The sequence below is a fragment of the Phycodurus eques genome, chromosome 5, assembly GCF_024500275.1.
Source record: "Phycodurus eques isolate BA_2022a chromosome 5, UOR_Pequ_1.1, whole genome shotgun sequence".
In the NCBI taxonomy this organism is placed as follows: domain Eukaryota; kingdom Metazoa; phylum Chordata; class Actinopteri; order Syngnathiformes; family Syngnathidae; genus Phycodurus; species Phycodurus eques.
Window position 1 is genome coordinate 1,420,554 of NC_084529.1, and position 14,167 is coordinate 1,434,720.

At 44.0% G+C, this 14,167-nt stretch overlaps 1 protein-coding gene across 3 annotated transcripts in view; it reads left to right on the forward strand.

Moving 5' to 3' along the window:
* dusp8a (dual specificity phosphatase 8a) overlaps positions 1-14,167 on the forward strand; it is a 44,894-nt gene that overhangs the window by 25,802 nt on the left and 4,925 nt on the right. The window contains exon 1 of one of the 3 annotated variants that reach the window (XM_061677456.1): positions 8,156-8,892. The exons of the other annotated variants lie outside the window; for them this stretch is intronic. Within the exon in view, the coding sequence (XP_061533440.1) occupies positions 8,775-8,892 (118 nt within the window). The 5' untranslated portion in view covers positions 8,156-8,774. Of the gene's footprint in view, positions 1-8,155; positions 8,893-14,167 lie in introns of those variants that run through there. 3 annotated transcript variants of the gene reach the window in all.

Here is a 14,167-nt window from a genome sequence, read left to right on the forward strand (position 1 = left end):
ATCGGCTGTGAGTCCTGTACTTGTTTCCTCATGCAAAGTCTTGCAAGACAATTTGTAATACGTCAATATGCCATGACCATACATTTTTGGACCAAAATTCTGGAGCCACTGCTTCCTGATAGAAGTGGGAGATTCTTGTCCATCACCAATCAATGAGCTAAATTTGGAGTTCCCAGCAAGCCCAAGGCCCCACGATAAGGAATAGGGTAGTTAGTTATCATTCGTTTTCCTCATGATGGCTCCTTGTCTTCTAATGCATAAATAGTCGGAGGCATGCACACACAAACACACGTGTACAAATAAACGCAACCCACAAACAGCCACTTCCTCTTCTGTTGTGTAACCGTTTCCTGATAAACATAACTGATAAAATGACATCAGCGCACCGTGTCTAACAAATGTTTGCTCTCCAAATGCTATACTTGTCCCTGTTTTAACAGTTTGCATGCTATACTGTAGCATCACAAGGGCGTTGGCTTTGCTCTTATGGAGACAGCTTGTCCAGTTCCTCTTGCTGCATGGCGTCATACTTCCTCTATTGTTCTTTTGTAGCTGTTGGTGATGTCACTACCTGACACACACACACGCGCGCGCGCACACACACACACATCTGTTGGCGTTGCGATAGCCGCTGTCGCCATGCACTGATAGTCTCCAGGGTGCAGTGCTCATTTCTGCAGCTTGCTTGTGTATGAGAGGAAACTGCTCAGTGATTAAAAGTTGAGCAATGCTTTTAATGTTGGGTGCTGTAGTGTATTTTATGAATGAATATTACCATTTACCATTTGTTTTATTATCTACACCAAGCTTGAAAAGCTCAACGGTAAGTTTTCTTTGCCATTTGTCATTACGATTTGGCAAACATATCACCGATTAGGCAGCTTGGCACATCAGCCGTCATTTTTTTTTTTTTTTTTTTTTTATATATAAAATGTTTATGCCCATCAGACCCTTCCTTTGTGGAGTTTGCACATTCTCCCCAAGATGGTGACCAGTCCAGGGTCTACCGCACCTCATGCCCAAATTCACCTGGGATAGGATCCAGCTTATCCGTGGCCTAAATGAAGACAAGTGCGTTCAGAAAATGGATGCATCAGAGTACACGCACCAGTCGGCAATTGCAACTCGGCTAATCATATGTAGTAGTTGGCTCCCGCTTTTTAAATGCACAGTACCTCCGCCAGCAGGACCAGGCTGGAACAGCACTATACCCGGCAGATCAGTATATTTTAGTTAGACGAATGTTCATGTTTTTTTTCTAGTTTTTGTTCTTCAGCAAGTGATGTAACGTGTTGTTTCCTTAGTACTTTCAAAACGAGCAATGTTTTGCATTCAATTTTGAGTGATACAAGTAACCCCTGACAGGAGCCTGGTCGCTGTGTTCCTTTCTGTAAGCAGCATATGACCACATGCTTTGCTTTGCCATGTGCCAACCTGCTGTGCTGAGGGTAGGTAATTAAAACAGAACCATCTGAGAACCTTAGCTCCCCTTTTTGTGCACTATGCGGTATTACGCTGCTGCCATATGCATTTGATCTAAATATTACACAAAAAGTAAGTGAGGTAAGATCAAGTGTTCGCCAACTCATCTTTTGGGGATTTAGAATCAACTGGAACTAAACAGGATTCATCCGATTATTATGCTCTGTTAAGGCAGTCACCTTGTAAAGTTGAAATGAACAAGGAAGTACAATGAAATGGGAACTTTTGGTGTTTGCCTTTACACACAGTTAAAAGTACAACTTCAAGGGAACAGCTGTGATGACGCTCAGGTCACAATGCACAATGTTCAGTATGTCACTAAATGCTGACACACAAAATGCTATACTTTGCTCATATTGTGGTGGCCAGTATTGAGTCTCACGCCTCATAACACGTGCACACAGTGTAATAGCGCCAACTGGGATTTTGAATGATGTCCAATTTATGGTTTATGAGGCCCATCTGCTCCTGAAAACCCCCGAACACCCCCGCCCCCCTTGTGGCTTTGATAGCTTACCCTCCTCCTTGCGTTGCATGTCTGTGTGTGTGCGTGCGTACATGCAAGTGCGTGTTCGTGCAGCACTGAACAGATTGGGGAAGTGATTTCTTTCCAGTGCAACGGCACCAATAACACTGGATGCTGAGTTTCTGCAGGGGGTTAAGTAGCTTGGAGCACGGGGGCTCTGTTGCCAGACTGACTGCATCTCATGCATGGGCACATGCAAATGAGCCCAGCATGTAATTCATCTGCTCCTCTTCTTGTAATCTCGTTCAACCTGCCTGCCTCCTAATCTTTACAACTTCATCCTTCCTACTCAAGTTTTCCTCATATCCGTTTGTTGAAGTTATGACTCAAAATTTCCCACAGGTGTGACTGAGTGTGATTTGTTGTCCTCCTCACTGTGACTGATGATCTGCCTAGAGTGAACGCCGCCCCTTACCCTCAATCAGTTGGGATGTGCTCCAGCTTCTCCAGCCTCACTGATCATGAGAATCAATACATGAATGAATTTGACCATACCCTTGGCTATGGTTGGGCATCGTTTGAAATTGACCGATTCCGGTTCCAAACGATTCTCGGTTCCGATTCTTTTAGGGGCTGGGTCAAAAAAGGTTTGCATGGTTTAAATAAATGGTGTCCAAATTATGCACATCCATTTTCTTAGCAGCCTGCAGCATAAACTAAAATGAACATTTGATTCGGGGTTCTTTCTAACCAGTATCAATATCAAACCTATTAACTGAAAGGCAATATGTGTGGAACTAACCCAATTGACATAATATTCATTAATTAATGTTTCAGCTAAAAGTTTAATTTAGCATTGTTAAAAGAGTTATTTGGGACTGTTTTATCACGTCAAATGGTTTATATGTGCAACCTTTAACTCGACTTCCTGTTTTAAACTTCCATTTTATTTTTGAAGGGTACGCACTGGAACTCAGCATTTTGGCACGAGAAGTAACTGCACACGACACCGGTATATTTTGAAAAAGAAAGTAAACCTAGAAGGCAAGAAAAAGAGTAATCAATGGAACCAAATGTTATAAAAGGTTGATTCCTTTACCTACCCACCGATGGATGAGGCACAAGGTTAGCATTTGTGATTCTGTGAGACAACCTTAATGTGAATTTTGTCCCAATTCATTATGATGTAAAGTTGCGAGTTTGACCTTTGAAGTTTTAGCTCAATGTTAAGTGGTTAAGTGGTTGGTTTGAAGACTAAAATAATCGCTAAAAACCATCAGTGCAAAAGTGCAACCAACTCTACTGTTGGCCCATATGTTCTTGAATGATGATATCTTCTGTTGCTTTATTCGAAGCCACTGGATTGTAGGGAAGTTTTAGAAGTGTCCATCTAAAATATAAAGTCAGTCAAACTTGGGAAGAGCCTTTACTAATATTTGGGAGATGAGAAACATTGCACATCCTTGTTGCACTTGATCGCCCTCACACACACACACACACACACACACACACAGTCAGGTTTATAAATATTGGGACATCAACACAATTCTCATTTTTTGGGGTCTAAACACCACCACAATGGATCTGAAATGAAAATAACAAGATGTGCTTTGAAGGTCCTGTATTTTCAGAATCAAGAATCATCTTTATTTGCCAAGTATGTCCAAAAAACACACAAGGAATTTGTCTCCGGTAATTGGAGCCGCTCTAGTACACAACAGACGGTCAATTGACAGAGAACACTTTGAAGACATAAAGGCATTGACATAAACGGTCACTGAGCAATAAAGGGTTGCTCGTTATCTGGTAGCGGCACGGTGGCCGACTGGTTAGAGCGTCAGCCTCACAGTTCTGAGGACTCGGGTTCAATCCCCGGTACCGCCTGTGTGGAGTTTGCATGTTCTCCCCGTGCCTGTGTGGGTTTTCTTCGGGCGCTCCGGTTTCCTCCCACATCCCAAAAACATGCACGTTGATTGAAAACTCTAAATTGCCCGTAGGTGTGAATGTGAGTGCGAATGGTTGTTTGTTTGTATGTGCCCTGCGATTGGATGGAAACCAGTTCAGGGTGTAACTCGCCTCCTGCCCGATGACAGCTGGGATAGGCTCCAGCACGCCCGCGACCCGCGTGAGGAGAAGCGGCTCAGAAAATGGATGGATGGATGGATAGTTATCTGGTAATGCCGGTACAATTATTATTTTTTTTTGGACAATTGTGAAAAAAGATGCAAAGTCCTCGAGCACTTAGAGGAGTGCGAATAATATAGCAATATTCCGGTGCAATGACCATTTTTTATTTACTTTACTGGGGCACCATGGAGACAATATTACGTCCCAAATACGAGAAAATGTTGGTTTGGCAAAATACATGCATGTCCCCTTTCACTTTAGACTTCCAGCTCATTTGAAGTTTCATTCAAATTTCATGCTCCAAAATGATAATCACGATTATTTTAATCAATATTGTAATTAAGATTATTAATCACAATTATTCATTATGTTAGGGAAAACCTGTTTATTGCACTCCCTTTCAACAAATATGTAAACAGTTTTCAGTACAAAATGAAACTTGGAATAATAAATGAATAAAAAAATACAATTTACCTAAGAATTAAAACATTTTACAAATGGCTAACTGAATAAATATGCTCTTCCCTTTCCTTTTTCTGTTCCTCACAATGATGCACATCATCTCTAATTTTTGCTTTCTTTTCGACATGACTCGCTCTCATGAATCCACTGAGTGACTTTAGGCTTGCTACTGATTTAGGCAGCTTAATCAAGCCTTAACCATGCCTACTGGTTGTGAAAGTGCTTCATTAGATATGCAGCAGAGCCCACATTTTAAATGTAAATATTGCTGACGATTGGGTCAATTTAATCGTGGCAGCCAAAATCCTGATCGGAATTCAAATGAAATTAACATATGGACAACGACCCGAAGCATACTGTGACAGGAGCCAAACAGTTTTGTAAGGCAAAAAAGTGGAATGACCAAGTCAATCACCTGACCTGAATCCGATTGAGCATGCATTTCATTTGCTGAAGTTGAAAGTGCCCCTTGAACAGGCAAGAACTGAAGACAGTTGCTGTAGAGGCCTGGCAGAGCATCACCAGGGTTGAAATCCAGCATCTGTACATTCCAGTCTTTAGGCTGTAATTGACAGTACAGGATTTGCAACCAAGTATTAAAAAGTTAAAGTTTGATTTATGATTGTTAATTTGTCCCATTACTTTTGAGCCCTTAAAAAGTGGTAGGCATACATAAAAACTGTTGCAATTCCACACCATTCACCTGGCTTGGATTTAAATACCCTCAAATTAAAGTTGAGAATCTGCAGTTAAAGCACATCTTGTTTGTTTCATTTCAAATCCGTTATGTGGTGTTTATAGCCAAAAAGGGGAGAATTGTGTCCTTGTCCCAATATTTATGGACCTGACTACACGTGACGATTACGTACTGCACCACCAATATCCCCTGTGGGATGACCAGATCAGCTATCATCCCCCCTCACTCAATTAGCAATCTGCCCATCCTCCCCTCCAACACCGCCCCGTCATTCAGTTTCTCCACCCTCCCCAGCAACTACCTCAGCCCCTTGGCATGGCAGCTGTGTCCTGTTGGCATGACATCACTGTAAGAGCAGTCTTGTTATTGATCCCCTGACAACCAGCACCATCAACACACACACACACACACACACACACACACACACACGCACACATGTAAATTACAAGCACGTACAGTCACACACTTGTGCAAAAGTGCACTAATGCGTTTTTATAGGGCTAAAGTGTTGTGTACTTCGCCCCGAATCCCAGACACCTCTCCTTCCGTCCCTCCTCATATGGTTTAATGACACACATTCATATACACACACAAGGCAACAAAATCAATTAACTCGCAGTTCTCATTTAGTTAACTTCCCCCATCCGGAAAATGACATCGTCCCTTCCTATGCAATTCTGACAGATGATCTGTAGTGTTGGATTGCACTCCTGTCACTGCCCGCAGGACAGTGACAGGAAGAAAAGGGGGGACATGCACTACCCAAATACATATTTTCAAGTATCAATATTCTAAATGTTCCTGAATTGAATGTGCTCAGTGAGTCGGTATCACTTTGTGTTGTGCTCCTCGAGCCATCAGGGGGTGCCCAGAATGACAGTACTACCTTCTTCTGTCGCAGCAGGGAACCCACGTGCGGTCGATAAAACAGCCTGCCTGCCATTTGCTATTTGCTATCCTGTATCTCTGGCAGTAATGCTCCAATTAGCACACCTACTATTCTCAACTGTGTGGGAGAAGAGAAGAGAGTCATGTCATATTAGGCATTTTAGACTCTTTTGTTTTGTTCCCCCCCCCCAGCCAAGAATGGTAGCCTCTGTACTGCAATCTCTTTGTTTTCGTCTATTTTCTTCATTTTCTTTTTTTAGCTGTAACATTAGTGACACTTCTGGCAAGAAATTCATCCTGTGGCTAATAAAAATGTTTGTGATTCTAATTCTGTTTGACGAGAACATTAGTGCACTAGCAAGTGTGCAATTGACCACAATGGTGTCTTATAAATTGATTGGGGTGTCTTTTAAATTGTAACATAAATCTTTTGATTGGTGTAGCTTTAAATTTTGGGCAATTTTAATTTTCAAGAATAAAGCTGAGTTTCCACAAATCAATACCATAAGATCCACTTGACTTGGTCAGTGCAAAGATTGTTCAACCCAATAGACCTATTTCAAATCCCTTTTATTAATGATTTTCATTCTGTCATCATTCATCACGGTTCTAGTGTGTCTGTAAATGCATTGCAATGGTCAATGTGTAGCTTGTGTGTTATTGTTGTTTATTGTTCGACATTAAAGAAAGAAGTACATCCTTAAAAAGGCCATCACCACCGAGTGACCTATTTAATCGCACTACGTAGGCTTTGTGTAAGGCTCTTCTCACCACTTTGTGATCATTCATGGTGATTGACGATGATGAGATCAGTATCCAAGCAGCTGGCCCCCATCTATGGAGCATTTTTGCCCTTGTCTTTGAAAATGACCTCATGTACTGAAGACCATGTGACCAGTGTAGGGATATCTCAACCTGAGGCTGAACAGACACTCAGGAATTGCCCACACATCACAATCTAAAATTTACTATTCCATCTTTTTTAGTCAAATTTTGGTTGAACAACAAACATTTGTAGACTTTACACCAATCTGATCTGTATCGGCCGATAATTAGCATTTTATGCTGATCGCACGATCGGCTTTCGTGTCATAATTCGCCGGTCCGATCAATGACGTCATCGATCGGCTCCGCAAAAGACATTTACTCCGTGTCGCCGTCGCGTATGAATCCAAAAGCGAGTTGATTTTTAGCCTTGTTGCGCAGTACTGTAACTATCTGACGGCTAATAAAGTTTTGTTCAATCTTGCCGGTGTGAAAACGCGTCGTCGGTGTGGGACTATTTTGCGGTGTCTCAGACAAACAGCATGCAAGGCCCCAAAAATCCTAATTGTGTAAAGCTTACCAATTAGGACACAATCAGTTTACATTCGGTCTCCCCAAACAGTCGTGTAATGTAATTTGCTGCCCCCCCTTCCCCAATAGCTCAACTTATGGGCTACATATTTGTCATTCCATAGTAAAGTACAAAGCGTCAGTGGCCTGTCACATGGAGAATGTCTCCACACCACAAGCTTGTAGGCTTCTCTCTCTTCTCTTTTGTCTGCTTTGGTTCTTTTTCCATTCTCTACTCTAATTTAACATTTTCCCCAATCCATTTTCAACCGCAAAGACAAAACCACACTGGACAGGGCTGTGGACTGTGCCCAGGCAGGACAGTGATATTGCACACATTCTCACATTCCTGTCCTTAAAAGCGATCGCTTGTATTCAGTGGCAGTTTTTGCAGTTTAGTTCCTCTATAGTTTTTTTTAGTTCCCCAAAAAATCTTTAAATGACTAGTTAAGTCATGTAGTTGTGTTTAGCTACTGAAGTACCTGTTCGCCTCTAACCTTCCCCAACAGAGGCCAGCTCTGTAGCTCGGCCCCTGAGGTGGCCGCATATTTGTTGGCTGACTAAGGAATGTGGTTACATGCCTTGGACATTAGCTATGACGGAGCTCTGACTCCACTGGAGAGGGAGGGTGCAAGGGGAGGCAGGGGAGAAGGAGCGGGGGCAGGCTCTGGCCTCGCGGCAAGTGAGCTCATTCACCCTCCGAGCTCGGGGAGAGCGAGTGGCGGCGTCATCCTCTATTGCAGAGAGAGAGAGAGAGAGAGAGAGAGAGAGGAGGGAGGAGTTTACTCTGGCGAGTGAGCCAATGCGAGACGTGGAGAGTGGAGCAGCACAACAATAGTGGGTTGCTCTTCTTGCTGTGGACTCACTGAGAAAGAGAGAGCACTCAACAAGACACACAGAAGCTCTCAGATCAGCTGCAGGCAGAATACAGCTGGCACATTTGTGCTCGTTTTTTGCTCTTGCTCGCTCAGTGGCCGCCATTCTTCACAAAACCACAGAATTACTAAATATTTACAAGAGAGCATTTCTGGGATTTTTGCATTCACATAGGATTTTGGCTACATGTGGACTTGTTTTGGGGCATTTTGAGGTGCAGCATCACAGATACTTTGACACGTGTGCCTTAATTTTTGTTGCACAAGTTCCATTTGCTGCAGGGTCATTTCTAAGGCCCTGGAACAGCTCGCATAATTAGTGTGCACTCTGACATCGAATATACTTTTAAAAATCTTGGAATTTTACCTCCCTCGGCTTTCTAAGGAGGACATTTTTGTCAGAGACTCTTGCAAGGGGTCGCGCCGGAGTGTGTTCTGGGGGATGCCGCTTGATGTGGTGATATCCCCAGCGGAGGATCATTTTTGGCCGGACCTGCAGGACACGGACATGAGGCTGAAGATCAGGGTCCGTCGGATGAAGGAGGGGAGAGAGCTACGAGGTGTGTACCCACCTGGACACACGTGGAGAAGTGATGTGTGTGTTCAGTATGTGTGTTAGATTTAGCTAATATGAACAACAGCCTACTTTTCGTAAACAATACCAATATGCAAAAGAAATTATTTGTTGTCATGTTGACTCCAATAGACTCACTGGTTTAGCTGGATTTATTTGAGGTTTTACAGTGTAGACTCTAAAGGAATGTGCAAGTGTGGACTAGAAGTGGATCTGCTGCTAACAGGCTCTCTGAGCAGATCCTGCTCAACCTGCCAATAGTCGTCTCATCTTTTGTCTTCAACATTATGCTGTTAATTGACGTAATAGGAAGGAGGATTAGGAGGATGACATCATGAAGCTAAAGTACAATGAAAAGTCAAGAGAAAGGGGATTGGTCCGAGAGAATGAGAGCCGTGACCCATGGTATGACATAGTGCTCATGCTCTCACAGCGTGCAGTCATTGAGATGTAAAACTGTCCCAAAAGCGCCATTCTTTTTCTCCTTGGCTTTTCGTGCGGTCTTACTCAGTACTCACACTCTCCCTCTTTTCAGAATGTATGTGGAGATTATGTTATCAGTGTGTGTGGTGTGCACTGCAGGTGTCTAAGACAACACATTTTCACACAGGCATGAGACAATACACGCATACTGGACAAAGTACAATACAGCCATACCTTCATCCCGTGGCTCTACATGCACGTTTTACATATACAGTTTGCATTTATTGGAAGCGATTCTGTTTAAAGCTGTTTGCAAAGCCACCCACCACCCTTTGCGTTTGTGTACGTGTTTGTGCAAGGCAGCACGTGCAGTTCGTTACAGTCAGGCTGAGCTGCTGGTAGGTGACAAGCTTGTTTTCTCAGTAAATGTCATAAATCAGAAGGTTATTTAAGAACATTGAACACTTCCTTGTGGAAAATATACCAGTGCAGTCTTGATTACAGTAGAATATATATCATCCTATATATAACGTGCTGAAGCAGCAGAAAATTAAAGTGGCAGACCTATCGTTGATATCTGTGCTCCAAGATAGAGGAACAATGAGTGTTTAACCATTAGACAGGACGCCAAGTTGTTAATCATACAGCCCTCAACTTGATGCCTGCTTGAAAAGATGACATCACCCCCCTGTCTCATCTGTGCATTGTCAGTCTTGTCTGTTTTGACACAATTGGTCAATAGCCCCCCCACTCCCCCACCCTAAACACACACACACACACACACACGCACATACACACACACTCACACACACTCCGTCACCCCTTCCTTTCTCCAGGCTGCAATTCCGCCTTTGTGGAGCTGAGTGGGACATGTGTGCAATGATGTCATATTTTGGGGGCTATGTGTGTGTGTGAGGGGGGGGGGGGGGGGGCTCACCCTCATTGGGTTGAGGGGACAGCTGGAGGCGAGCACTGGATGCCGTCATGTGTCCCCTGATATGAACCAAAGAGGAGAGCAGTGGAGGTGTGCGGGGTGGCCATTCAGGCAGATCAATGGCCTCAGGCTGTGGGGGGTTGTTTGAGTGTGTGCGTGTGCGTGTGTGTGTTTTTGGCAGGGCTCCCCTCTCCATTAACAGTCGACAGAAAGCTGCGCACTTTACAGGAGCTTGAAGAGCGAGGGGAGAGTGAGTTGGTATGGATTGATAAAGCAGTCAATGGTGCCAACAGGAGTGATGATGTAACAGCACAGCTCCCATTAACCATAATAGCCACATGGTGTGTATCTCTGTCCAAAATTCACTGCTGCTTTCACTCGAGCATTCACCATTCAACTCTCTGCATCGATTCACAAAAGCGCAAAGAGTGTGATCCAAACATCTGCTACTGATCCTCGATAGTAAGATTGAAGATTTGAGTTTGACTCGTTCGTCATAACAATCGAGGGATGAGGAAAAGCAGCCAAAAGGCCCGAGTGCTCCACTCTCGCAGAGAAGGGGGTGGCGCCTGAGTCAGTAAGCAGTTGCATAAGTGATGAATTGGGCAGAGGGAAACGGAAAAAGGAAGTCACCGCTGGAGACCAGAGCGCTGCCGATGGCGACACAGTGCCCTCTTTCCCGGATCTGTGTTTGCCTTTTTAAAGCTGGTGTGTTCGTGGATTGGTTTGTCACATCCTGTTTGTTTTGCACAGAATGCTGCCTTCAAATGTCTGCAAAGAAATATCAAGACTGTATTTTTCCTGTCACCGAAGCCTAGATTCCTCAAACATTGGAAGGATAGCACGTGTTAAGTATCAGCTTGTCACGCTCAACTGATTATCATGCCACACTGAAGATGAACTCATCCTTCCCAGTTGACCTTCTGATGTCATGTTGAGAGACAGCCGGGGTGGTGTGTGTCACAGGGTATTTTCAATGACTTCATTGTGAGTTGTGTTTTTGCGTTATGCTCTGAGATTGGAATGAGTCGTCGTTTTCTTTTCTGGAGAATGTGAGGTCATGTGTCTATTTAGTGTGTGTACAGTGGGTACGGAAAGCATTCAGACCCCTTAAGTTTTTCACTTTGTTATATTGCAGCCATTTGCAAAAATCATTTAAGTTCATTTTTTTTCCTCATTAATGTACACACAGCACCCCATATTGACAGAAAACAAAACGAATTGTTGACATTTTTGCAGATTTATTAAACTGAAAAAAAAACCAAACCCTGAAATATCACGCAGCCATAAGTATTCAGACCCTTTGCTCAGTGTTTAGTACAAGCACCGTTTTGAGCTAATACACCCATGAGTCTTTTTCGGAATGATGCAAGTTTTTCACACCAGGATTTGGTGGTCCTCCTGCCATTCCTCCTTGCAGATGATCTCCAGTTGTGTCAGGTTGGATGGTGAATGTCAGTGGACAGCCATTTTCAGGTCTCTCCAGAGATGCTCAGTTGGGTTTAAGTCAGGGCTCTGGCTGGGCCATTCAAGAACAGTCACAGAGTTCTTTTGAAGCCACTCCTTCGTTATTTTAGTTGTGTCCTTAGGATCATTGTCTTGTTGGAAGGTGAACCTTCGGCCCAGTCTGAGGTCCTGAGCACTCTGGAGAAGGTTTTGGTCCAGGATATCCCTGTACTTGGTAGCATTCATCTTTTCTTCAATTGCAACCGGTCGTCCTGTCCCTGTAGCTGAAAAACACCCCCACAGCATGATGCTGCCACCACCATGCTTCACTGTTGGGACTGTATTGGACAGGTGATGAGCAGTGCCTGGTTTTCTCCACACATGGCGCTTAAAATTAAGGCCGAAAAGTTCTATCTTGGTCTCATCAGACCAGCGAATCTTATTTCTCACCATCTTGGAGTCCTTCAGGTGTTTTTTTTTAGCAAACTCCATGGGGGCTTTCATGTTTCTTGCACCGAGGAGAGGCTTCCGTCGGGTCACTCTGCCATAAAGGCCCGACTGGTGGAGGGCTGCAGTGACGGTTGACTTTCTAGAACTTTCTCCCATCTCCCGACTGCATCTCTGGAGCTCAGCCACAGTGATCTTTGGGTTCTTCTTTACCTTTCTCACCAAGGATGTAGAACCATCTCAAGGATGATCGGAAGAAATGGACAGCGCCCGAGTTAAATATGTAAGTGTCACAGCAAAGGGTCTGAATACTTATGGCTGTGTGACATTTCAGGTTTTTTTTTTTCAGTTTAATAAATCTGCAAAAATTTCAACAATTTCGTTTTTTCTGTCAATATGGAGTGCTGTGTGTACATTAATGAGGAAAAACATTTACTTAAATGATTTACGCAAATGGCGGCAATATAACAAAGTGAAAAATGTAAGGGCGTCTGAATACTTTCCGTACCCACCTTAAGCTCTTTTGACACTGGGCTGTGCGTACTATAACATCCTGTCAACACACAAGAGGAACACCATGATCTAACCGTCAGCGCTGTCCTTCCTTGTTGTCATGACAACTCACAGGAGCGGGAGGTCAGGTGACAGGATGACAATAACGCGCTACGTCCTGGCTGTGTGCTGCCCACCGGGGAGGTGTCTGTAATTGTACTGACATCATGTAACAGCCCATCCAAACAAAACTCGCTCCAGGTCTCTTATCTGACTTGAGCTGCTTCATTCCAGTAACTGTCACTCGTTCCTTGAGTCCCTCACACACACCGGCCCGACATGTTTCCTGTGCTTTCCCGTGCCTATTTGTTTATCCCAACACTAGATGATTTCACTTAGTTTTTTCAGACACATATGTAATTGTCATCGCAAGGACAGTATATTTTTAAGAGAGTCTGTCCAATCATGCTCTCACTTCCCCTCACACACACTTTCTCCCCACACATGCCGTTGAGCAAACATGCCGTGTGTCCGCAGTGAAATGTCCTGTCTTGTGTACTTCTGACAAACTCTCTAACAATGTTCTCAAGGAGAAAAGGAAATGGTTGTTGTGTGACATGAGCATTTTCCTGTTGTTTTTACTGTCTCCAGGAACATACTGCTTCCTTGTTACAATGCACTAAAGACCCGTTGCTATATGTAGCGGCAGCCCAGGAAGAAACCCTTTTAAAGAACTACCCTTCCTCCTCCCCCCCTCATCCACGTTATCAATGTCAGAGGAACAGCACCCATAGGTTCATTATGACCGGATTGCACAGAGGCCAAATAGATGAAGTATGTAGACATATTTACACAGCAGTTTGCATTAAAGCCTTAGTTCCTGGTTCTTGGGCGTTATCATTTGTTCCACATCCATCCATCCCCTCATTTCATGCACGCTGATGTCATCTCTCTGTCAGTTGCCATTAATAGCAGGAGGCTGACAGAGATCCACATTGCACTGAGAGGCACAGTGCTCCCCCTGTTGCGCTTGATGATGATCGTGACCCGTCCCCTCCTTCCTTAAAGGCTATAGTTTTGTTTCTCCAAGCTGTGCCCTTGTTGGCACATTTGGGTTCTTTCTGCTTACATGCATATTTGCCGAGTTCACAATGAGCACTGCTGACACTGTGCTTAGAATGTGGGAAGGCGGGTGTGCTTTTCAACCAGCGGCCTGCGCAGTGCTGTGTGCGCTACTCTTTTACCGTGATGTCACGTCTCACTCACTCTCACTCTGTGGACGTGTGTGTGTGTGTGTGTGTGTGTGTGTGTGTGTGTGTGTGTGTGTGTGCGTGCGTACGTGCGTGCGTGTGTGTCTGTCCCAAATTTGGTCAGGCAGGGCTGAACCTATCTCTAACTAATCTCTTCTCTGAGGTTTGAGAGTTCCTTAGATTTGTTCCCCTCTTTTCTCTGCATTCGTCTGAGAGGTCATTACCCCCACAATACACACACACACACACACACACACACGCACACACTT